The sequence below is a fragment of the Lipotes vexillifer genome, unplaced genomic scaffold (genome assembly GCF_000442215.2).
Source record: "Lipotes vexillifer unplaced genomic scaffold, Lipotes_vexillifer_v1.1 scaffold472, whole genome shotgun sequence".
NCBI classification, from domain to species: domain Eukaryota; kingdom Metazoa; phylum Chordata; class Mammalia; order Artiodactyla; family Lipotidae; genus Lipotes; species Lipotes vexillifer.
In genome coordinates, this window is record NW_006797698.1 from 3080812 (window position 1) to 3103133 (window position 22322).

Here is a 22322-nt window from a genome sequence, read left to right on the forward strand (position 1 = left end):
AGGTCGGGCTGAGATTGGCCGGTCCGCGGCTTCCCCCGCCCCTAGTCAATTGCCGGCTAGGTCTTCCGGGGTGGGGGGAAGTTTCTTTCCTTACCTCTCGTTTCCCTTCGCGAGACCGGAGCCAGAGGTTCGGGATCGCCCAGTGGCCGCACCGCCGCGATGAGGCCCCGGAAAGCCTGGCTGCTCGTTCTGCTCTTAGCCCTGGCGCAGCTGCTGGCAGCGGCGAGCGCCGAGGGCCCGGATGAAGGTGAGCGGCGGCGGGCCGGGCCTGTGGGCGGGGTCGCCGCGAGGACCGCCGACGTGCTGCAGTTTGAGGGCGGTAGCGGGGGACAGGATCGCTTGGGAGATCCGGGAGAGGAGGGCGGCGAAGCGGCCGGGGCTGCCACCGAGGCTTGAACGCGGAGAGGATGTAAAGTGCCTTCTTTGCATGCTGGCTCCTTCGCCCTGATTCTGCTCAGGTTTTCCTCGAGTCCAGGCTGACTGCCCGCTCCTGGGAAGGGGAGCTTGGGAACTGGTTCAGCATTTGAGGCTAACACGCCCAGGGAGTGTGAAGGGAGAGGGGCCTCTGGTTTCAAAACAGATTTTAGAGAAGGGGCGAGGGCATGAAGCCCCAAGTGGGAGCTCTCGGGACAACCGCGGGCAGCAAGCATTTTACGTCTCAAAACTGTGGTTTGTAGGTTTGGATTTAAGTAACTCAAGGGTTCTGGTTTGCGGGAGAAAGGGATGGCTTCGTTTGCATCTTTTGGAAACCGGAGATAGCATTCCTTTTGCGAGCATTTATTCAGCACCTACTGTGTGTGCCGGTCACTGCGCTGGGTTGTGGGAGTTAAGGATGAGTGTGGCCCCTGTCCATAAAGCGCCCGCTCTGGGAGGAAGGTGCGCAGCTACTAGTCACCACTCCTGCATTTTTCTTTGAAATCGGCTAGCTAAAAACAAATGGTGAAAGAGAACTTGGAAAATTAGAAAGTTTTAGTCAAGAGAAGAATGCTAATTCCTAGAGAACAGGGCATCGCATTACTAGTCTTAAACTTCCTCTCTGGCTTTTCTCTAGGTGACTAGAGTTTTTTCCTGTTGAGTTTGTTCCAATATAAATAAACCCCTTTTTCTAACGTTAGTGTGTAAAGGAACTGTGAACTTTATACTCTTTTAAAACAGATTGAGTAACTTTTATGCAAGTCAGTGATTCAAGAGTCTTTACCCACATAGAAAGGGAAGTTAAAAACCAGCGCTTGGTGAGAACACCTACCTGCCAACAGGAACTAGAGAGCAGTGTCACCTACAAGTGTCTTAGGACCTTTATCCAAATCACCTGGTGCTTATTTAAATACAGAGTCCCAAAATACACCCAAGCGGACTGCAGCAGTGGGCCCTCGAATCTGCATGTTAAACATTTCATTGATTCGTGGGCAAAGTAAACTTTGGGAGGCACCTTAAAGTTTGAGGACCAGTGGAGATGGAGGGTAGTTTTTGGAACGTAGCCAAAGAGCAAACTAGCTTTGTCTTGGTTCTGATCCAGTGATTCTATTTTGCGGGGATTCTTTTTGTTTTGTTTGTTTGTTTGTTTGTTTTTGTGGTACGCGGGCCTCTCACTGCTGTGGCCTCTCCCGTTGCGGAGCACAGGCTCCGGACGCGCAGGCTCAGCAGCCATGGCTCACGGGCCCAGCCACTCCGCAGCATGTGGGATCTTCCCGGACCAGGGCACGAACCCGTGTCCCCTGCATTGGCAGGGGGACTCTCAACCACTGCGCCACCAGGGAAGCCCTGTTTTGTGGGGATTCTTAAGAGGCCTGGAAGGGTGGACCTGGGTGGACACCAAGGGCTATTAGGAAGAATCTGTCATTTGGGTCACAGGTCACTAATGCACTGAAGGCCCTGGGAAGTAGTCGCCTGTGGGGTGAGCCCGGGAATCTCTGCAGTTGGGTAGGGTGGGGCTTCTAGTATTTACCTGGCCTCTTTCCCATCCCTGGATCTTCACGTTCAGCTTCTATCACAGATAACCCATCCCGTGGATTTATTTTAGGGCCACACTTCCCTCTACCCCAGATGGTCCCTGTCCTTAGGGGGTTTTCCCTAAGGAAAACCTTTTTTTTTTTTGCCTCACTGCTGGGCATGCAGGATCTTAGTTATTTTATTATTTATTTATTTATTTGGCTGCACCGGGGCTTAGTTGCAGCATGCAGGATCTTCGCTGCGGCCTGTGAGCTCTTGTAGTTGCGGCATGTGGACTCTTAGTTGCGGCATGAGGGATGGAGCCCGGGGCCCCTTGCGTTGGGAGTGCAGAGTCTTAACCGCTGGACCACCAGGGAAGTCCCTTGCTTGCTTTTATTTGGGATTGGTTTAGATTTTAAAGTAAGTGGAAATTCACTTGGGTACAGTGCTTGGGAACTGTCCAGTTGCCCCTCTCTTTTCGTTTCTGGGAAGTAATTATAAAACGAGTCCATGTAAAACTTGGGGCATCCTGGGAAGAAAATCCTATGTGTCACCATGGCATAGCAGCTGAGCGGTCAGGACCCTCCACTCAGTAGCCTTGTGCCTTTGGGCAGGTGACTAAAGCTCTCTGTTTCTTCCTCTGTAAAGTGCATGTAATGTGTTTCCCTCAGGGGATGAGATAGTGTGCTTAAGTGCTCAGCACGGTGCCTGGCACATAAAACATATCAGTTAAATGATGTTATATCTGATAACAAATTTCTCTTTTTCTATTCAGTATTGACCTAATGGTAAGATTTACCCAACTTTTATGGGCACCTCCCTGGTGGGGACTGGAAGACCGGCCAGCTGAGGAGGCAGATGAGGACATGCTGTAAGGAGCCGCTGGTGTCCAGCCTGGGCAGGATCCAGTGTTGTCAGATGTACTGGTGGGAGTGGGCAGGGGTTGCAGTGACCTGGTTAGAGGAGGGGCCTACATTTTAGGAGTGGCCTTACTGGGTGGGCTAAGCCATGTGTGGAGATGATGCAAGAGGCTTCACTGACGACACGCTGGGGAGGATGGCACCCTTCCAGAAGGTGCTGGAAGGCTTTGGATATATTTCTATCCTAGAATGTCCAACTTTAAAAGTGAAGCCCAGTGAAGAGTGGTCTCCCCATTAAACTGAGATTTTTTCCTTGTCCGGATGTGTGGGGTTTTAGTCCATGGGAATATAGAGCCAGCACCTTCTCCAGTTGCAGAGGAGTCAACCCTGGGGATTGTCTGCAACTTGGGGAGGAATGGAAAGGGGGGGGCCACGCCTTAATGCTGTTGAGGATCCTTAATTATGTAGGGAATGTTCTGCCATTTTGTTTATCCTTAAAAATATAAACTCAAAGTCAATTTTTTAAAAAGTGTCAAGAAATGAATTCACTGTTTGGAGCTCTGTCCCAGGATAACTCATGGACCCCCATTTAATCGTGAGAGCCCCATGACCAATAGTGCTCGCAGACCACTTCGGGCTGGGTGTAGGTAGGAAAGCATCTTTGCTTTTCCATTTTGTAAAATTCACCTTATCCCTGTGCATTGAGCAGATGGCCGAGGCCCTCTTCCTCCCCAGCTGTGTTTCCTAGCTTGAAGAGAGGATTAAGTTCTCCCGAGCCTTCTTTCCACCCTTCCTCCAGTCTTTCCATCTGCCCGCAAGTAAACTTGATTCTCGGACTGAGCTGAGCAGCCAGGCGGTGAGAGTGGAGATGCACTGCCTGGGGCATATACCTAACTGCCCACAGCAGGCCTTCCGGGCCGTGGGAGCACCCAGATCTGGGGCAAGGCGTGTGGCGCTTCCTAGGCCCCCGACAGGAGCAGCAAACCTGCACGACATCCCCACATTAAGCCCCCGGGTTTGCTGCCCCGACGTGGGTCATTTTGGGTGGGACTTTCAAGTGAGGGGCGGTCAGACTAGCCTTTTGAAAGCCGCTGGGACAAGGTTCTGCAGGCTGACGTGGGTCAGCTAGTGCTTATTCTGCAGGTTTGTTGTAGGCAGTGTTCCTGTACCGGGAGCCCCTAGCCAGCCGGCGTAAACCCGGAGGTTCTCAAGCGTTACGTCCTAGGATTCCCGAGGACCTGGGTGCATCATGTTGGCTGCCAGTCACCAGTGGAAGGGGATTCAGTGTGACTTGAGTGTAAAGAAATGAGCTGAGGCCACAGCCCTGAGAGGTGGCATTGGGGTTGAGCCCAGGTTGTTTTCCTCTGGGTCCTGCCCCCTCCACGTCCAGGGAGCCTGGTTCTCATTGCTCTCCCCAAGCCTCCTGCTGACAGTGCTGGGGGCCTGGGGCTTCTGCAGGCCTGACCACCCCGCAGGGTCCCTGATGGGGAGCAGGGAAGTGGCGAGGTGGCTGGGGAGCTCGGGGAGGACGGGAGGAAGACTGCGGGCAGGGCCGGTAACCTGCCCCAAGAAACGTGGGGGTCTGCTGGATATGTACTCCTCAAATTGGTGGGTGTTCTTTTTGGATTTTAGAGCCGTTTCTCCTGCCAGCGCAATGGAGGAACTTCTGCCTTAAGTTGGGGGGGGTGTGTGAAAGGAAAAAGCAGTGGGTGTTTGAAGGGACAAGTGTGGAGGAAAGTGGGGCTCTGCGGGGTGGGGTGGGTTTTTGGTTTACTTTTGACAATTAGTGTGCAGATTGGTAGATTTTAATTATACCGAGCAAAGCTGTCACCCTGCCCAGACCAGTTCCTGGCTTTTCTGAGCAGCTGCAGAGCCAGCACTGGATCAGTTCAGGGGCGGCTAAGATTGGTCAAGTCCCAGGGGTTCCCGGGTCCCGAGGGCAGGTTTTCAAGCTCTGACCTCAGTCCCGCTGTCGGTGTTGGATTCTCTCCTGGGAAGCATCTCCAAAAATAAATAATTGGCCCTGAAACATTCTGCCTTTGGAGTTGATGAAATCGTGCTGGCTGCAGTTCTGTTTGCTGGCGTGGTAGCAGCTGGGGAACCTGGGTAACGAGAACTGCCGTTCAGGATTTCTGGTACCTGTAGTTCAGCAACAAATTCAGTTGAACCTTGATAATAAGATGTGCTCATATTCTCGCGTTCTGGAAAGCGTACTTTGCTTCCAGGCAGGGCGTCCTACAAAGGTACGAACAAGAAACAAGTACTGGTCCTCAACTTTTCATTCTGGAGGATGGAATCCTAATCCATTTCTGAAAGGGGTGGCATTTTTACCACATACACATAAAGAATAGCCCCACAGGTGTTATAATCCTTGAGCAAAAGGTTGAAATGTGAAGGGAAGAGTGTGGGGAATCATATTTTACTTATAAAGTCAGCCCGAGTAACCTCCAGGGTGGAAAAGTTGAGAACCAGTACTTGTTTCCTGTTTGTACTGATCTGGGGACCAGGCAGTCAGTCATTCATTGGGCGGGTGGATTAGATGCAGTCCTTCCTGCCTGTGGAAGCAGAGAGGGTGAGGAAGAGGAACACGTGTGTGAAAGTTAGCCTGGCCCTTGAGCACAGACGTGGGGGACCCACGAAGTGAGGAGCCTGAGGCGCACAGCGTGCATATGGGTCAGGAGCCTTGTGCGGGGCAGCCTGAGGGGTGCATCAGGTCTGTGCCTGGGGAGCAGGACGGCAGGTTCTCTGTGCCTGGGCTGGAGGCCTGCAGAGCAGGGCCGGGGAGGGAGTGCTCCGTCTGGAGAGGGGGCTGGTCCTGCCCTCCCAGTCCTGCTGCAGTTTTTAGACTTCAAATTCTAGACCTGTAGTCAGTTTTCAGCCATCTTTTAGGCATGACCTCCCTTTAAGTGAAATCTTAAGTGGCCACCCGATATGCAAATTTCTGGGGTTGGGGAGGCCCCCAGGGACCACGTAGGACTTGTGACCATTTTGAGGGTTTTGGGTTCTAGGGAGATTTTTTTTTTATAACATCTTTATTGGGGTATAACTGCTTTACAATGGTGTGTTAGTTTCTGCTTTATAACAAAGTGAATCAGTTATACATGTACATATGTTCCCATATCTCTTCCCTCTTGCGTCTCCCTCCCTCCCACCCTCCCTATCCCACCCCTCCAGGCAGCCACAAAGAACCTAACCGGTATCCCTGTGCCATGCGACTGCTTCCCACTGGCTATCTACCTTACGTTTGTTAGTGTATATATGTCCATGTCTCTCTCTCGCCCTATCACAGCTCACCCTTCCCCCTCCCCATATCCTCAAGTCTGTTCTCCAGTAGGTCTGTGTCTTTATTCCTGTCTTACCCCTAGGTTCTTCATAACATTTTTTTTTCTTAAATTCCATATATATGTGTTAGTATATGGTATTTGTCTCTCTCTTTCTGACTTACTTCACTCTGTATGACAGACTCTAGGTCTATCCACCTCATTACAAATAGCTCAATTTTGTTTCTTTTTATGGCTGAGTAATATTCCATTGTATATATGTGCCACATCTTCTTTATCCATTCATCCGATGATGGGCACTTAGGTTGTTTCCATCTCCGGGCTATTGTAAATAGAGCTGCAATGAACATTTTGGTACATGACTCTTTTTGAATTATGGTTTTCTCAGGGTATATGCCCAGTAGTGGGATTGCTGGGTCATATGGTAGTTCTATTTGTAGTTTTTTAAGGAACCTCCATACTGTTCTCCATAGTGGCTGAACCAATTCACATTTAGGGAGTTTTTTTTTTTTTTTAAGTAAAGTTATTTATTTATTTATTTTTGGCTGCGTTGGGTCTTCGTTGCTGTGCGTGGGCTTTCCTCTAGTTGTTGCGAGCGGGGGCTACTCTTTGTTGCAGTGTGCGAGCTTCTAATTGCAGTGGCTTCTCTTGTTGCCGAGCACGGGATCTAGGCACATGGGCTTCAGTAGTTGTGGCATGCAGGCTCTAGAGCGCAGGCTCAGTAGTTGTGGCACACGGGCTTAGTTGCTCCGTGGCCTGTGGGATCTTCCCAGACCAGGGCTCGAACCCGTGTCCCTTGCATTGGCACGCGGATTCTTCACCACTGTGCCACCAGGGAAGTCCCTCTAGGAAGATTTTTAAGGAGGAGGGTCACCATTTTCCTAACCAGTCTGGGTATTTTCTGCACAGATTCTTCTAAGAAAGAGGATGCCATTGAGGAGGAAGACGAGGAGGAGGAAGATGACGAGGACGAGGACGACGGCGATGACTTGGAAGTTAAGGAAGAAAATGGTGTCTCAGTCCTAAATGATGCGAACTTCGATAACTTTGTGGCTGACAAAGACACGGTGCTGCTGGAGTTCTACGCTCCATGGTGAGGACCCACGCTCCGTCCCCCTCAGCCAGACGGACCAGGGGTTCCTCTGTGTCCCAGGCTTGACCCCTCAGAGTCATCCAGACCCCGCAGGGTGGGAGTGTCCAGGTGCAGGAACCCAGACTCCTGGTTCGGGAACGCCAGGAGCTCAGCATTCTGCCAGTTTGCGTTGAGTGTCCAACGAGCCAGCCCTCACGGACCGTGGGCCCCACTCGTTTCAGATCCAGTGCTTAAAAATGTGAACACGTCCTCTGCTAGTTACAGATGGGGACGGCTGACGAGCTGTGATGACACAGAGACCTGCGTGGGTGACAGGCGCATCCCTCGTTACAGATTCAGCCCTCCACCCCCTCCTCCTGCCCGGAGTCTGGCGGCTGCCCAGTGCAGCCCCTGGGGCCTCCCATAGGAAAGGTGCATGGGCCCTGGGGGAGCAGCCCCTCTTTTCCCATCTTTCACCCTCACGGTGCAACCAGTCATGACTCTTAGGCTCCTTCCCCCCACCTCTCTTCTGCTGTTTTTTCCATCTCATAATCCCATCTTCTTTTTCCCCTTTCTCCTGCCCTCCCTGGTTCACTTCGGAGACAAAATAGTCAAGATATTCTTATGTTGTTTGTCTAGCACAGTGTGAGATGCTTTGTAAAAGTATCTAAACAGTCCTTAGGACAGGCCTATGAGGTTACATCATTCCTGGTTTATAGATCAGCCATTCTCAAACACTTTGTTCTCTCAGGGCCCCTTAACACTTAATAATTGAGGACCTCAAATAGCTTGTTATGTGGGTCATGTTTATCAGTAGTTACCATATCGGAAATTAAAACTGAGAAATAGAAAAGGCCATCTTTAAATAACAGTAGCCCTCTTACATGTTCACATCGGAATGCTGACATCATTGTCGGTCACGTAGCCTCTGGAAAACCCTGCCATATGCTTCTGAGAGGAGTGGAAAAGACGGCATCTTTCAGGAAGAGTTTTCTCCTCACACTGGGGTGTAAAGATGTTGCAAGCATGTTCCCTCAGCAGAGCTGAGTTTCGAACCTGGATCTGTTTGACTTTCAGCTGCCTTGGCCTCCCCTGTTTTGTGTTTCTTGTTAACCGCAAACATTTCTGGTCCCAGTGTCCCCATTTGCGTGCGCGTTGCTGGATTTAAGTCTCCATGGATACAGTTAACCTGCTTCTTCCTCCCGAAATCTAATTCTCAGGTGCGGGCATTGCAAGCAGTTTGCTCCAGAATATGAAAAAATCGCCACTACCTTGAGGGAGAATGACCCTCCCATTGCTGTCGCCAAGATCGACGCGACCTCGGAATCGGCGCTGGCCAGCAGGTTTGACGTGAGTGGCTATCCCACCATCAAGATCCTTAAGAAGGGGCAGGCTGTCGACTACGAGGGCTCCAGGACCCAGGAAGGTGAGCGGCTTCTGAGCTGCTGGTGGACGTCGGGGACAGGGCTCCCTCCCCCTGGAAGGGAAAGTGGAGGGGGTGATGGGAGGGGAATTTGGGTATTAGAAAGGAAGCCAAGCTGCGTGGACGGGGAGTGATCCCTGATGGGATGTTCGCGGGAACTTGGATCAACTTAAACTCGTCCTTGCACGGGAGGGGGTATCTTCTTCCACCGACGACCGTGAAACTCAAGGTCTGGAGCCGGTGTGTTACAGGTCATGGGTCTTGGTAGTGCGCTGGAGCGGTGCTTCTGAATGTCTAGCTTGCATCCGACTCACGGGGGGTGGGGTGGGGTGGGGTGGGGTTGGGGGGCTCGTTTAGACAGACTGTCGAGCCCCAGCCCAGAGCGTCTGATTCACTAAGTTTCAGGTCTGGCCCAATAACCTGCGTTTCTTGCGAGCGCCAAGGGCTTGCCGAACGTGCGGGTCCGGAGCCCCACGTTGGAACCACTGGTGTGCGGAGCCAGACAGTGTTTCTAAAACTAGGCCCGATGCATCCTTGCCTGGCTCACATCAGACACTAAATAAGTTTCATTAAATGAACGAGAAAATAACATTGTGGTAGCCTTTAGCTTATCTCTTAATCACTTAAGAAAAAAAGATTGCTTTGTGCTGCATTTTCCATTCCCAGTATAGCATAGTAGAAATAGCACTGAATAGCTTTGGGGTCTTTATTGCCATCACGTAGCCCTGTGTCCCCCCACAAGGGCCTCCCTTGCTGGGCCTCGAGCTCCTCATCATGGAGTGTGAGGTCATGTGGACTTGATCTCAAGGTTCCCTTTGAATTGGTACGAGAGTCTGTCCTGTGACAGACTTGTATATTTGGAGGTCTGCGCTTGACACCTGACAGCTAGGGATGTGGCCCAGTTTGGAATCTTGAGAGCAGAGTTTGCCTAAGTGGCCTCCCCAGGCACCAGCCCTCCCAGTGCGTCTTAATAATGGGGCTCGCCCGCGTTGATGGCCCCAGGGCCTCAGCTCTGCCTACACCGGCGGGTGCTGCTGTGCGCGCTCCAGTCTGCAAGCTCGTGCTTTGCGGCAGTGGGTCTCAGACCTGGCTATTTGGTAGATTCTATGGCAAAAAAAGGAGAGAAAAAGTTTGCAGCCGCTGCTCCTAAGAACCCCTTGGAAAGTGCTTTGCGAGAATATATTCAGTGTCCCAGGCCTGGCGTTGAATCCATCTCCGGGGAAGCAGGCCACAGAAGGGCCGTTTGCAGTCTGTGCAGCCTGAGTGGCGTGGGAGCTGCTGCTTCTCTTTTCATTTTTCTCCATTTTGGTTACGTTTTATGATGCGTGTAACATGCCAGTGCTAGATGTGTGTGTCTAAATACATACGTATTTGTACGCGTTAAGAGGATGCCCCCAAAACTATTAATAGGCATGTGTGGTCAAACACTGGGAGATGACCTCTAGGGGTTCGAGTGCAGTCAGAACCCCGGTGTGGTAGGAACGGAAGTCTCGTTTGTCGGGTTGGGCTTGGACTGTCTCGAGCAGTCCGCAGGGGGTGCGTGTGGCAGTGGACATGTGACGGACAGCTGCTGGAAACAGTGGACCTCTGGCTCTTAACTGTGCAGAGTGGCCCTGGCTGTAGACGTGATTGGATTTCAGGAAACCACACGGGTCCTGTTCTGTGGCCCCGCTCTCTCTCTTCACCCCTCACCACCTGCCACCCCTGGAGCGGGGGCCTGCATGTGCTCAGTCTTGTGTTGTTTCTTCCAGAAATTGTGGCCAAGGTCAAGGAGATCTCCCAGCCCAACTGGACACCTCCACCAGAAGTCACGCTAGTGCTGACCAAAGATAACTTCGATGAGGTGGTGAATGACTCAGGCATCATTCTGGTGGAGTTTTATGCCCCGTGGTAAGATGGTGTCTATCACCTGTTATCGGATACTGGTCAGGCCCGTCCTGGGTTCGGTACAGGCACGGGTCGGCGGTGGCAGAGACAGACCCCCGCACGTGAGGCAGGGCTAGCCAAAGAGCAGGCGGGTGCAAAGTCCCCGCCATGCACAAGTGGGCAGAGTGGGGCGCTGCGTGTTCCGAGAGAGGTGGTTTCACAGAGTCTTTCCTGGGGGTTAGGATGAGGCTAAAATATAGGCCTGAAGCGTGGAGCCTGCAGGGGAGAGTAAGCCACGTGGGCCACATAGGGGGGCCACCCAACGATCTGGGGCCCCTCAGAGCTGGAGGATACGGCCGTGCGCCGGGCAGTGCCCACTTCCCCCCGGACCTTGCTGCCTCCCTCCTGAGATATTTGAACCTTGGTTTTCTCTGTCTTCATCTGTGCTCTCAACTGTTCTGGAGTGAATCTTGGAAGTTGACCCTGACTCTTGCTTTACACTCAAGACGTGTTCCCTTCTTGTGCCGGAGCCCCAGGGTCCCTAGAGTTTCCTGCCTTTTGTCCCTTCCCCTCACCGCCCCCTTTACAGGCTTGCATTCACTTGCTGCCCCTCCCTCGTGTCCCAGCTCACCCTCATATCCTGTGTGAAGTCACCACTGACTGGTATCCTTACCTGCCCCAGCTCTCCAACCAAGAAAATTGTCTTGGTCTTTCCCACGTCTTACCCCATGTCACGGTTACGCCCCTGTCCACCCATGTCTCGGGTGTGTGTGTGTTGTGTGCGTCCCCCCACCCCCATGAAGGAGGAGGCCACATCCTGCTGGCCCCTGGGGAAGGCCCGGGCCCCGCCCTCACCCGGGGGCATCCCGAGGTTGGCCGGATCTCTCCAGTCCCCCGGGAGCGCAGGCTGGGTTTCTGCGCTTCACTTACTTGGCAGGTGGCATCCACACCAGAACAGGCCCCTGACAGAACTGCCTCCTCTCGCAGGTGTGGACACTGCAAGAAACTGGCCCCCGAGTATGAGAAGGCCGCCAAGGAGCTGAGCAAGCACTCTCCCCCAATCCCTCTGGCGAAGGTCGACGCCACCACAGAGACAGACCTGGCCAAGAGGTTCGACGTCTCCGGCTATCCCACCCTGAAAATCTTCCGCAAGGGAAAGCCCTTTGATTACAACGGCCCACGGGAAAAATACGGTACTGCCACCTCCTCTGGCCTCAGTGGGGAGGGAAGCTCCTGGCGCATGTGGGCGCTGGCAGAGCTGTGGGGACAGTGCCCTACAGCCCCAAGCGGCCCCTCAGGCATGTGCTCTGCTCCCAGGGATCGTTGACTACATGATCGAGCAGTCTGGGCCGCCCTCCAAGCAGATCCTGGCCCTGAAGCAGGTCCAGGAGTTCCTGAAGGATGGAGACGATGTCATCATCATTGGGGTCTTTAAGGCGGAGAGCGACCCAGCCTACCAGCAGTACCAGGACGCTGGTAAGGAGTGGCCCTCTGGGCGGGGCAGAGTACCGGTGCCCGGGCCGTCTGAGGTTGCTGGGGAGTCTGCTGCTTTTGTATAAAACTCCTGGGCATCGACTTAGGGGATGGCTTGATGGAAGAATTGAGATTGCATACATGGGAACAGGCTTTCCTTTCTGGGCTTGGGGCTTGGTTCTCTGTTGCTTTAATTGCACGTGGGTGATATGATCTCTTACTAAATAGATGAGAGGGCTGCGCAGTCCCCCTCCTGGCCTCTGAGAGGAGGGGAGGGGCACAGTCAAGTTCATCCAAGGTCATTGTCTACCTCCCGCCCCTTCCAGGGGCCCCTTCCCAGGGCCCTTTCCCAGAGCCAGCCCCTCTGCCGGGGTAGGGTCTTGACTGGAAAGTGAGGGTTTCTGCATCAGACCTGGGTTCGAGTCCTGGCTCTGCCAGTGTGAGAATACCGTGACCACAGTTGGTGACTTGATCAGCTCGGAGATCTCACGTGCAACACGGTGACCTGTCCTACTTGGGAGGTTGTTACGTTAGTTGAGAGAAATTGGAGGAAGTGCTTAGCCAAGTGCCTGGGGATGCTGGTTGTGTAGTGAGTGCTGGTCTTGCCAGTCTGGGAGGCAAAGTTTTTCACCAGCAGCTGTCAGTGGTGTCCCATGGGGGCTGGCGTCCTCGCTCCCCGGACGGTCCCTAGGCCATGAACAAAAGATGGCTTTTCAGGGATGGTCAGGATCCTCTTGGTCCTCATCAGCTCCTCCTGAGTGCCCTCCACCCCTCACCCCACGTCACACACACCAAAACAGTTTGCTTTTCTACTTCGAAGGAGGAATTATGATCTGCTTGCCACTTAGTGCTAATCTCTGTGCTGCGCAGTCACGGTTGTGCGTTTGTCAAATGCAGATTAACGTTGTAAAACTTACAGTAGAGCTAAACTCTGTGCTTCCTCGGTCTTCACTGATTCAGTCAGTAACCTTGTCACCCAGTTGTGCTAGAAACTTGCAGAGGGGTCTCCTAGCCCACCCAGGGCCACAGGCAGCCACGGAGTCCCCAAACCTACACATTTATGTGCATGCAGATCCCTCGGGATCTTGTCAAAATGTGGGTTCTGGGGCTTCCCTGGTGGCGCAGTGGTTGAGAGTCCGCCTGCCGATGCAGGGGACGCGGGTTTGTGCCCCAGTCCGGGAGGATCCCACATGCCGCGGAGCAGCTGGGCCCGTGAGCCATGGCCACTGAGCCTGCGCATCCGGAGCCTGTGCTCCGCAACAGGAGAGGCCACAGCAGTGAGAGGCCCGCTTACCGCAAAAAAAAAAAATGTGGGTTCTGGTGCTATACATCTGGGTGGGCCCGGGTGCTGCCCATCTAGCTGCCTCACTTCCAGTCTGATATACGTGTGACCCCGCGTGGCCAGTCAGGTTAGGCTCAGGCAGGGGTGACGGTCACTGGGCCTGGGGTGTAGACTGCGGGGAAGGAGCCAGAGACAGTCCTGGGGGTGTAGCGCGGACAACAGGGAAGCTGATGGGGCAGGAGCAGAGGGGAGTCTGGTGGGAGGAAGGGGTCTGTGAGCGTGGAGGGTGGGCAGGAAGTGCTTGAGTCGATTCTGTCTCTCCACCCAGGGCCACCTGATAACAAATACCCGGGGAGCCTGGTGGCTTAGAACGGGTGTGCCTTCTGGGTGGGCCACCTTGTTTCATCCTTACAGTGGCCTGAGAGGTGCCCTGTCCTGTTTCTACAGCGGAGGGACTGGGGCTCGGGGAGGTGAGGAAGTGGCAGGCCTGAAGGCACACAGTTGGCAGGTCGAAAATTACGATTCCAGTCGAAGTCTGTCTTAGCTTAAAAGCTGTGAGCTTGTCCAGGTCGCCCCTGCCTCCTGCAAGACACGGACTGTGCCCTCAGCCGCCTGTCCCTATATATAAGCAGTCGGAGGCTGCCCTTGGGTGGGGCAACACCTCACCCGGTGCTGGGACCACAGACTCCGCTCAGGGTGCGTCTGGATGCCTCAGCGAGGACAAAGCAGAGGGACTGTGGTGATTCCCCTGGGGGGTCCGGGGCAGGGGTTGACAGGCCGGCCCACGGGCCAAATCCGGTCCTCACCTGGTTTTGTAAGTTCCCTTAGAACACAGCACACTGGATGGTTTGCATGCTGATCAGCACAGAGCTGGGTCGTCGTGACCATGGGGTCCACAAAGCCAAGATAGTTCCTGTCTGGTCCTTTCCATAAAAGATTGCCAACCCCTGTTCTAGAGTATCCTCAGTCAGTGGGGTTGCATTTGCGAGTTTCCCGAGATTCAAAGTATGTACAGCAAAAGAACCGCAGCCCACAAACAGGCCACCCAGCAACTCGAGGAGGAGCAGTCAAAGCCCTGCGACGGGTGCTGGGTGTGAAAACTCCCTGTGGGGATGGAGGGCTCTTATGACAGACACAGGAGGATTTGGGCTGTCTGTCTAGGGTTATGTGCTTCTCAGCATCAGAGGCCACAGTTGACCGTAGCGCCTGACAAATTAGCTCTAAGTTTTTCTGTGAAGATTATTTATTTTTAAAATAAATTCCAAGATATATAGACTTTAAGGTATTCCATCTATACCGAGTTTTAAAATCCAGACTCCTTTCCAGTGTTTAAGCTCTGGATACTGTCCACACAGCGTTCGTGGTTAAGAACACTATTTTCTGGGCGTTTGCTTTGACTGATGGTGGGTAGTGAGTTGAATCTTAGTAAGTTGTGTATTTGTTGTTCTGTTAATTTTTCAGCTAACCACCTGAGAGAGGATTACAAATTCCACCACACTTTCCACACTGAAATAGCAAAGTTTTTGAAAGTCTCCCCGGGGAAGTTGGTCATCATGCAGCCTGAGAAATTCCAGTCCAAATATGAGCCCAAGAGCCACGTGATGGACATCCAGGTGGGTGAGGGATGCCAGCCCCGGGGCATCCGATCGGCATGAAGGTCTCTTGGTCAGGGTTCGCGGGAGGGACGGTGGTCGGGGGTTGGGGTCACACATACCTTGTGGGTCGTGGGGCCTTGGCCCCTGGCAGAGCTCCACCTGCTTTTGCCAGAAGAGTTCCCCAGGTCTTTATAGCTCCTGGCAGGCCAGCACCGGCCTGCGTGGCCAGTGTGGCTCCTGGCCAGGATGTGCTGGCTGCTGGGTCTGAGCCAAGCCTCACTTGCCTCCAGGTGGCTTGGGCGCTGGGGCCTACGAAGCGATGACGGGCCTCTCTGTTCACTGGGTGAAGCTGTGGGACGTGGCATGTGGACTTGGCCTTTCTTTCCTCTATGTCCCCCCACTCTCGGTCTTCCTAAGCGGGTGACACACTCATCTCTAGAGGGGCGGAGGGAGTTCCCAGCCCAGGGTGAGCCTGGGTCCAGCTCAGTGTTCTGAGTGCTTCACAGGGGCCCCACACTCCACTGAACAGATCTTCAGCTTTGGAAAAAACCTTACATCTTGAATCCAAATATTTTATTTGATAGAACGATGCAGAGAAGTGAGCTAACAGACTGGAGGTCCTACAACCAGTTAGGAGCAGACTAGGGAAAATGCAGGTGTGCTCTGTCCCCAGCCAGGGCATATGGGGTTGGTCTCATCTCTCCCCCTGCCCTCTAGCTTCTCTTTTTAGCATCCAGAGATACTGACTCTGGGTCCACAGAGGGGCCCTGGTGGCACAGTTCTGTATGGTGTGCGTGCTCCTGGGAAAGGGGGGCTGTCTGCAGCTTTCAGTAGATTCTTGAAGGGGTCCTTGACCTGAAAAGGTTGAGATCCACAGTCTGTTGTACACATCACTGCTACTTTGCGCTCTTTTGGTGTTATTTATATACCATCTTGGTTGCAAAAATTACTTCAGGCTGCTTTGTAAAAAATTCACACAACAGATAAAATGCGACTTTTAAAAAATGGATTTAAAAATTAGGACAAAGGGAAGACAAGGGCAGGACAGGTAAGATGAAGCCAGGTATAAAATCAGCACAGGCAGCACTGCTGTGAGGGGATAGCCTGTTTGCTGCAGACGTAAGCGAGGAGGGCTCTGGCCTTGAGTTCAGATTCGGGCCCGCAGGTGCCAGGTGCTCAGCTTGGGAGCACATTTGTCCTGGGTCCCTTGGCTTTGAGCCCACCTCCTGAGTGATGGTTGGTCCAGGGGCCGTCCTGATGAAAGACACCCCACAGCCCGGCTGCCCTCTGCCTCGTCCCTGCTTCCTCCTCCCACCTGGCCTGGCCTGCCATTTCTCAGCGCCACCTGGGGCCACCTCCTGACCATCCCTGCAGATGGGACATGGGCCCTAGAGGGAGAGAGCAGTGGTCATCCATCACTTCCTGCTGGGCAGGCAGCCGCACCTCATTGGGCCTCGGTTTCCTCACCTGTAGAGTGAGGTGGCCGTGCTGCCTTCACCTGCAACTGTGTGGCCCCATGCTCTTCCTGAGAGACACTGCCCGCACCCCTGCCCCCGGCTTCGGTGTAGCGGCTAGTCAGGGGCAGGCTTTCTCCAGGCGGAGCTCGGAGCCCCAGCGGCGCTTCGCATCACGGCACTGTGTTCCTCGTCCATGCAGTGTCCCAGAGAGGCTGCTGTGAGGATCAGACCAGGGGAAGGTGGGACCCTGCGGCCAGTGTAGCCCATGTTAGTGCTGCTGTCATCTGGGAGCCGGGCCTTCCCCCAGCAGAAACTGATTGACCTGGACCACAGGCCCCCACCCAGAGGGAAGGGCACGCGGCCTCTGCAGTTGCCCGAGAGGCTCACTTCGGGTTCCCTGGAGGAGGGGCCCCAGCCCTTGGGTGGACTTGAGTGGGGCCCCTGTGCCCGTCTCTTGGAGCAAATGTCTTTTCCCATTGACAGCAACAGACAGCTGCACCTCACCTGCCCCCTTTTGCAGGACTCCACGGAGAGCTCGGCCATCAAGGAGCACGTGTTGAGGCACACACTGCCCCTTGTCGGCCACCGCAAGTCTTCCAACGAGGCCAAGCGCTACTCGCGGCGCCCCCTGGTGGTCGTGTACTACGGCGTGGACTTCAGCTTCGACTACCGTGTTGGTGAGGCCCGGGTTGGCGGCTGGGGTGTGTGGTTACTTACGGCTTCAGGGGCTTTTTCCTCCTGGGCTGTGTCGCTACCCCCTTCCCTCTCTGCTTGAGCACGAGGGGAGCTTCGAGCCAAGTTGGGCCCTCTTAGATTAGAGATGCAGGGGTGATCGGGCAAGGCCAGCCCCCAACCCCGACCCGCCTGCGGGCAGGGGCCCTGGGCTGCAGCCCGAGGCTGGTCCGGGGTCTGCGTCTGGCATCTGGAGCCTCAGCCGCTGCGGCCTGGCTCACGGCCCTTGGTGCCCTTTCAGCTACTCAGTTCTGGCGGAACAAGGTCTTGGAGGTGGCCAAGGACTTCCCCGAGTACACCTTTGCCGTGGCTGACGAGGATGACTTCGCCACGGAGGTGAAGGACCTGGGGCTGAGTGAGAGTGGGGAGGAGGTGAACGCGGCCATCCTGGACGAGGGCGGCCACAGGTTCGCCATGGAGCCCGACGACTTCGATGCCGACACTCTCCGTGCCTTCGTCAGCGCCTTCAAGAAAGGTGGGCCCCCCCCCATCCCATCCTCCCCCATCCCATCCTCCACCTCCGCGGCCCCACCGGCTTGTTGTCGGGGGCCTGGCCCAGGCTTCCTCCTGGACTCAAGGGATGGGAAGATGGGGATGGAGAATCCCTGTTCTTTTGCTTTCTCTCTCTCTTTTTTTTTTTTCGCAATAGAAAAAAAAGGCAGGCGTCTTGGAAATCTCAGGAAGCCTTTTTTTTTTTTTGCGGTACACGGGCCTCTCACTGCTGTGGCCTCTCCCGTTGCGGAGCACAGGCTCCGGACGCGCAGGCTCAACGGCCATGGTTCACGGGCGCAGCTGCTCTGCGGCATGTGGGATCTTCCCGGACCAGAGCACGAACCCGCATCCCCTGCATCGGCAGGCGGACTCTCAACCACTGCGCCACCAGGGAAGCCCAAGAAGCCTTTTTTTTGTTTTTTTTTTTTTTTGCAGTACGCGGGCCTCTTACTGCTGTGGCCTCTCCCGTTGCGGAGCACAGGCTCCGGACGCGCAGGCTCAACGGCCATGGTTCACGGGCGCAGCTGCTCTGCGGCATGTGGGATCCTCCCGGACCGGGGCACGAACCCGTGTCCCCTGCATCGGCAGGCAGACTCTCAACCACTGCGCCACCAGGGAAGCCCAAGAAGCCTTATTTTTAAAATATGTAAAGTACAACAGGCTTTTGGACTTAGACATAAGTTTCATGTATGAGGGAAACTTGCTTTGGCATCAAGCGGAGTGTCTTTCTCATCTGGTTGAGCACATGGCCCCGGGTCCCCAGCGCTGGCGGCTGGCGGGCAGACCTCCTTGTCCGTCTCTGCTCAGTCTACTCCCCACCGTGCCTTCCAGCCCGCGGCGCCCACCCTCCTAGTAACCCCTCTGCATCGGGAACATCTCTTGTGATGGCCTCACTGAACAGGACCCAGCGTCTGCTAGGCCTTGTGGGGAACCGCCTGCACCCTCTCTGGCCTTTGCAGGGACTGGGAACGTAGAGGACATGAGGAAACCAGAGAACTGGCGGTGGGCTTCTGGAGACAAGGCCCTGCCTGGCCCTGGCAGCGTCTGACTTGCCCTGTCCTGCATGTCAGGCCAGCCTCACTGCCTGGTCCAGTCAGAGCCTCCAGGGTCTGGGCCTTTCGGCTCTCACACTCCTCCTCTGCTTGCTTTCCTCGGCAGGAAAACTGAAGCCAGTCATCAAATCCCAGCCGGTGCCCAAGAACAACAAGGGGCCAGTCAAGGTCGTGGTGGGGAAGACCTTCGACTCCATCGTGATGGACCCTAAGAAGGACGTCCTCATCGAGTTCTACGCGCCCTGGTGCGGGCACTGCAAGCAGCTGGAGCCCGTGTACACAGCCCTGGGCAAGAAGTACAAGGGACACAAGAATCTGGTCATTGCCAAGATGGACGCCACGGCCAACGATGTCACCAACGCCCGCTACAAAGTCGAGGGCTTCCCCACCATCTACTTCTCCCCCAGCGGGGACAAAAAGAACCCAATTAAATTTGAGGACGGAAACAGAGACCTGGAGCATTTGAGCAAGTTTATAGAAGAACATGCCACAGAACTGAGCAGGGCCAGGGAAGAACTTTGAAGGCCTTGAGGGTCTGCTCAGGGCAGGCGTGGCAGGGACCAGACAGCGAAGCTTCCAGCACTCGGCATTGGAGCCTGAGCCAGCTGCAAGCCCAGTGGGCTTGCTCAAAGGCAGTCTGTCAAGGTGTTTTGGTTTGTCTTGTGTTTTAATTTTTTATACTTTGGTATTTCACCTTATGCTCTGATACTGAATAGATATGAATGACTCAGTAGATTAGTCCAGAATTTTACAGAGGATACATCTATTTTTATCATTATTTGGGGTTTGATTTTTTTTTTAACTTTTTCACCTTCTTTAATATATTTCTTCAAAGCAGACAAGTTGAATCTCTTCTGTGTGAATTTTTTTCTCTGTTTTTAATTTAAAATTTAAGAAGCCTTTGCCAAATCACGTCGACTTTTCCTTTTTGTTTTATTTCATCTGAGGAATGCTTAGCTGAAGATGGGACTGTTGGTGTTTGGTTTTTTTTCTTTCTGTTGTGGCACAAAGTGAGAACTGTCGCCGAGCACCCTGCCGAGGACGTCATTTCAGCCCGACTGATCTGCCACCCGGTCCGGGGAGAAGCAGCAGCTCTGCGGGCCTGGGCGTCACCGTGCCTTGTCCTCCCAAATCGAGGACCGCAGGCAGGAGCGTTTCCCAGGTGCTCCCAGACCCTTGGAGCCAGGATCCGAGGCTAAGCCTCCGAGAGGCCGCCTCCCTCTTCAGAACCGCCGTGGCCGAGGAGACATGAGCTAGGGCACAGGTGGAGACTTTAGGGTGATAGGAGGATAGGGTAGGCTTTGTGATGGAATAAAGAAAGGATTCAAAATGAACCTCCATCACCGTCCTAGAGAACATGGTCCCACCCTGGAGCCTCAGCGTGCTGGAAATGGAGAGGCCGGGCCTAGAGGGGAGGCTCCCTGCCCGGCATCCTGACCCGGGTAGGGGCATCGATGGGCTCTGCTCTTGGTTGTTTGTGGGTGGGCAGTGGTGCACTCTGTCGGGAGCAGGCAGGGTTGGAGGGCAAGGCCCGGAGCACTTCTGGGGGCTGGGAGGAGGGGACAGGACAGGACGGGACGGGAAGCTGGACCGGCCTGCAGGGTTCTGGGCGATTTGTGTGATGTGAGCTTCGTTCTGGGAGTTCATTCACCAAGATGTGCCGTCCCCGCTCACCTGTTCCTAATTTTGCTGAAACAGAAATCGTGAGCTGGGGGCATCTCTTCGAGCAGTGGCTGGTGGGTTTGCTGCAGGGGTTGGGGGGGGCAAGAAGCAGCCCCACTGGAAGGGGCAGCCGGGGTGGGCCTTTCTAGATGATCTGCTTTCAAGTTGAGTCTGGCCAGGGTGGGCGGGGGTGTCTGGTAAGTCCTCAGAATCCCCAGTGTGGCAGGAAGTCCTCTGCACCCTCCTGGATGCCCTCTTCCCTCAGGAGGACAAGTAGGCCCCCCTCAGAGACTTTGTGCCAGAAGCTCACAGGAGTAAATGTGGGTGTGGGGCTTGAAGGCTTTTTTTTTTCCAACCGAGAGGCACGCTCCTCCAGCACCGCCTCGGGCTTCCATGCTGGTCTGGGAGACCTCACACAGCACATGTGAGGCCTGGGCTCTAGGAGGGAATAAGTGTGGTCTCATTTGAAGTGAGGTGTTGGGAAAGCCCTTTTTGAAGTGATGTTTGAGCTGAGACCCAAGGATGAGTTGGCTGGAGCCTGGCTGAGGTTGGGAGTGAGTCATTTCTCAGTGTGTCCCGGGACCTGCAGCATTGACACTACTTGGATGTTTGTCAGAAATGCACGATCTTGGGCTGGGCCCCAGACCTGCTGAGTCAGAATGCATTTTAAGAAGATCCCAGGAGACTCATGCCTAGTGAATGCAAAGGCCGTGAGGCAGAAGTCAAAATGTATCCTCTTCTGAAATACAATCTGGAAACCAAGTTGCCCAATGGAGTGTCAGGTAAACTCACCCTATATCGACTGTAGAGAATAGGCCCCTGGGAGAGAATCTACCCCAGGCTGGTTAGGGAGCTGATAGGTTGCTAAAGGAGACGGGTGAGTCAGCCGATGACAGTCCAGTGCGATCGGTGCCAGGGTGATGTGCAGGCCATGGGAGCCCAGAGAGCAGGCACTGGCCCAGCCTGGGAGCCTGAGCAGCCCTTCAGAGAGGCTGACCCAGGAGCCACAAGGAGGTGAACTTTCCAGGTTGAGGCATAGCAGGTGCAAAGGGACAGAGGCCAGGGAGAGAAGCAGTGATGCGAAAGGAGGTGGAGCTGGACCTGGAAGAGGTGGGTGCCCTAAGTCAGGAGTTTGACCTTGTCCTAGAACTTTGCAGGGAACCCCTGATGGTTTTAAGCAGGGAAGTGCTGTGATCAGATTGAGAGATTAATCATGGGAGTGACAGGTAACATTTATTGGGCATTTAGCAAAAGCCAGACCCTGTGTCCAGCAGTTTGCCGGATTATGCCAATGCAAGTGATCTGCAAGGTAGGTGCTCTTGTGCTCACTTTACAGCTGAAGAAAGGAAGGGGGCACGTGTCTGCAAATGCGAAGCTGGGGTGTGCTTCTCCCCTACCTCGGTTGTGCCATTGCATCTCCCTTGTAGACAACCCAGTCTAGTAGCAGGGGAGCCAGGGCCGGCTGCAAGGAGGGTGGGATGCATTTTGAGTACTGAGTGGGCTTTAGCAGTTAAGGGGTCTGCAGGAGCCGGCACTGATGGGAGGTTGAGGGTGGGTGAGTGGACGCAAGAAGACTGGTATCACATCCAGTGTCTGAATCAACTTTTTGTTATTTAATTATGAAACATCTCAAGCGTCCACAAAAACGGAGAGAATTGGCTACTCAGTGCCCTTTACTCATCATTCACCTAAAACAATTACCAAAATTTGCCACATTTTCATATCCCCCCCTTTTGACCATGCCCACTGCATGTGATGTCTTAGTTCCCCGACCAGGGATCAAACCTGTGTCCCCTGCATTGGAAGCACAGAGTCTTAAGCACTGGGCCACCAGGGAAGTCCCTCATGTCCCCCCACCCCAATGACAGCCAAGACGTCGTTTCACCCCTGCACTGGAGAACGCATTGTCCTACAGGGCCTCGGTGCCTTTTCACAGCCACCAAAATAAGCCATAATTCATCAGTACCCAGTCCAGATGCCCCAGTTTTCTCAAACATCTTTTTGCAGTTGGTCCGTTTGAATCGTCAGCACTGCCTGCCTTTTAGTTTTGTCTCTTAAATCTCAGCTAGAGCAGTTCTGTCACCTCTTATTTCCCCACAACTGTTCCAGTTTCAGAAGAAAAAAAACGACAAGAGATCTCTTGGGT

The 22322-nt window shown here is 54.1% G+C and overlaps 1 protein-coding gene across 1 annotated transcript; it reads left to right on the forward strand.

Annotated features, from left to right (window-relative positions):
* The first annotated feature begins 122 nt into the window (after positions 1 to 122).
* PDIA4 (protein disulfide isomerase family A member 4) lies at positions 123 to 19423 on the forward strand. The gene is made up of 10 exons (XM_007469858.1): positions 123 to 247; positions 6980 to 7163; positions 8363 to 8568; positions 10317 to 10455; positions 11419 to 11624; positions 11749 to 11907; positions 14648 to 14799; positions 16759 to 16915; positions 17212 to 17445; positions 18621 to 19423. The coding sequence occupies exons 1-10, from the start codon at positions 160 to 162 to the stop codon at positions 19034 to 19036; spliced, it is 1941 nt and encodes a 646-aa protein (XP_007469920.1). The 5' UTR covers positions 123 to 159; the 3' UTR covers positions 19037 to 19423.
* Positions 19424 to 22322: the final 2899 nt, after the last annotated feature.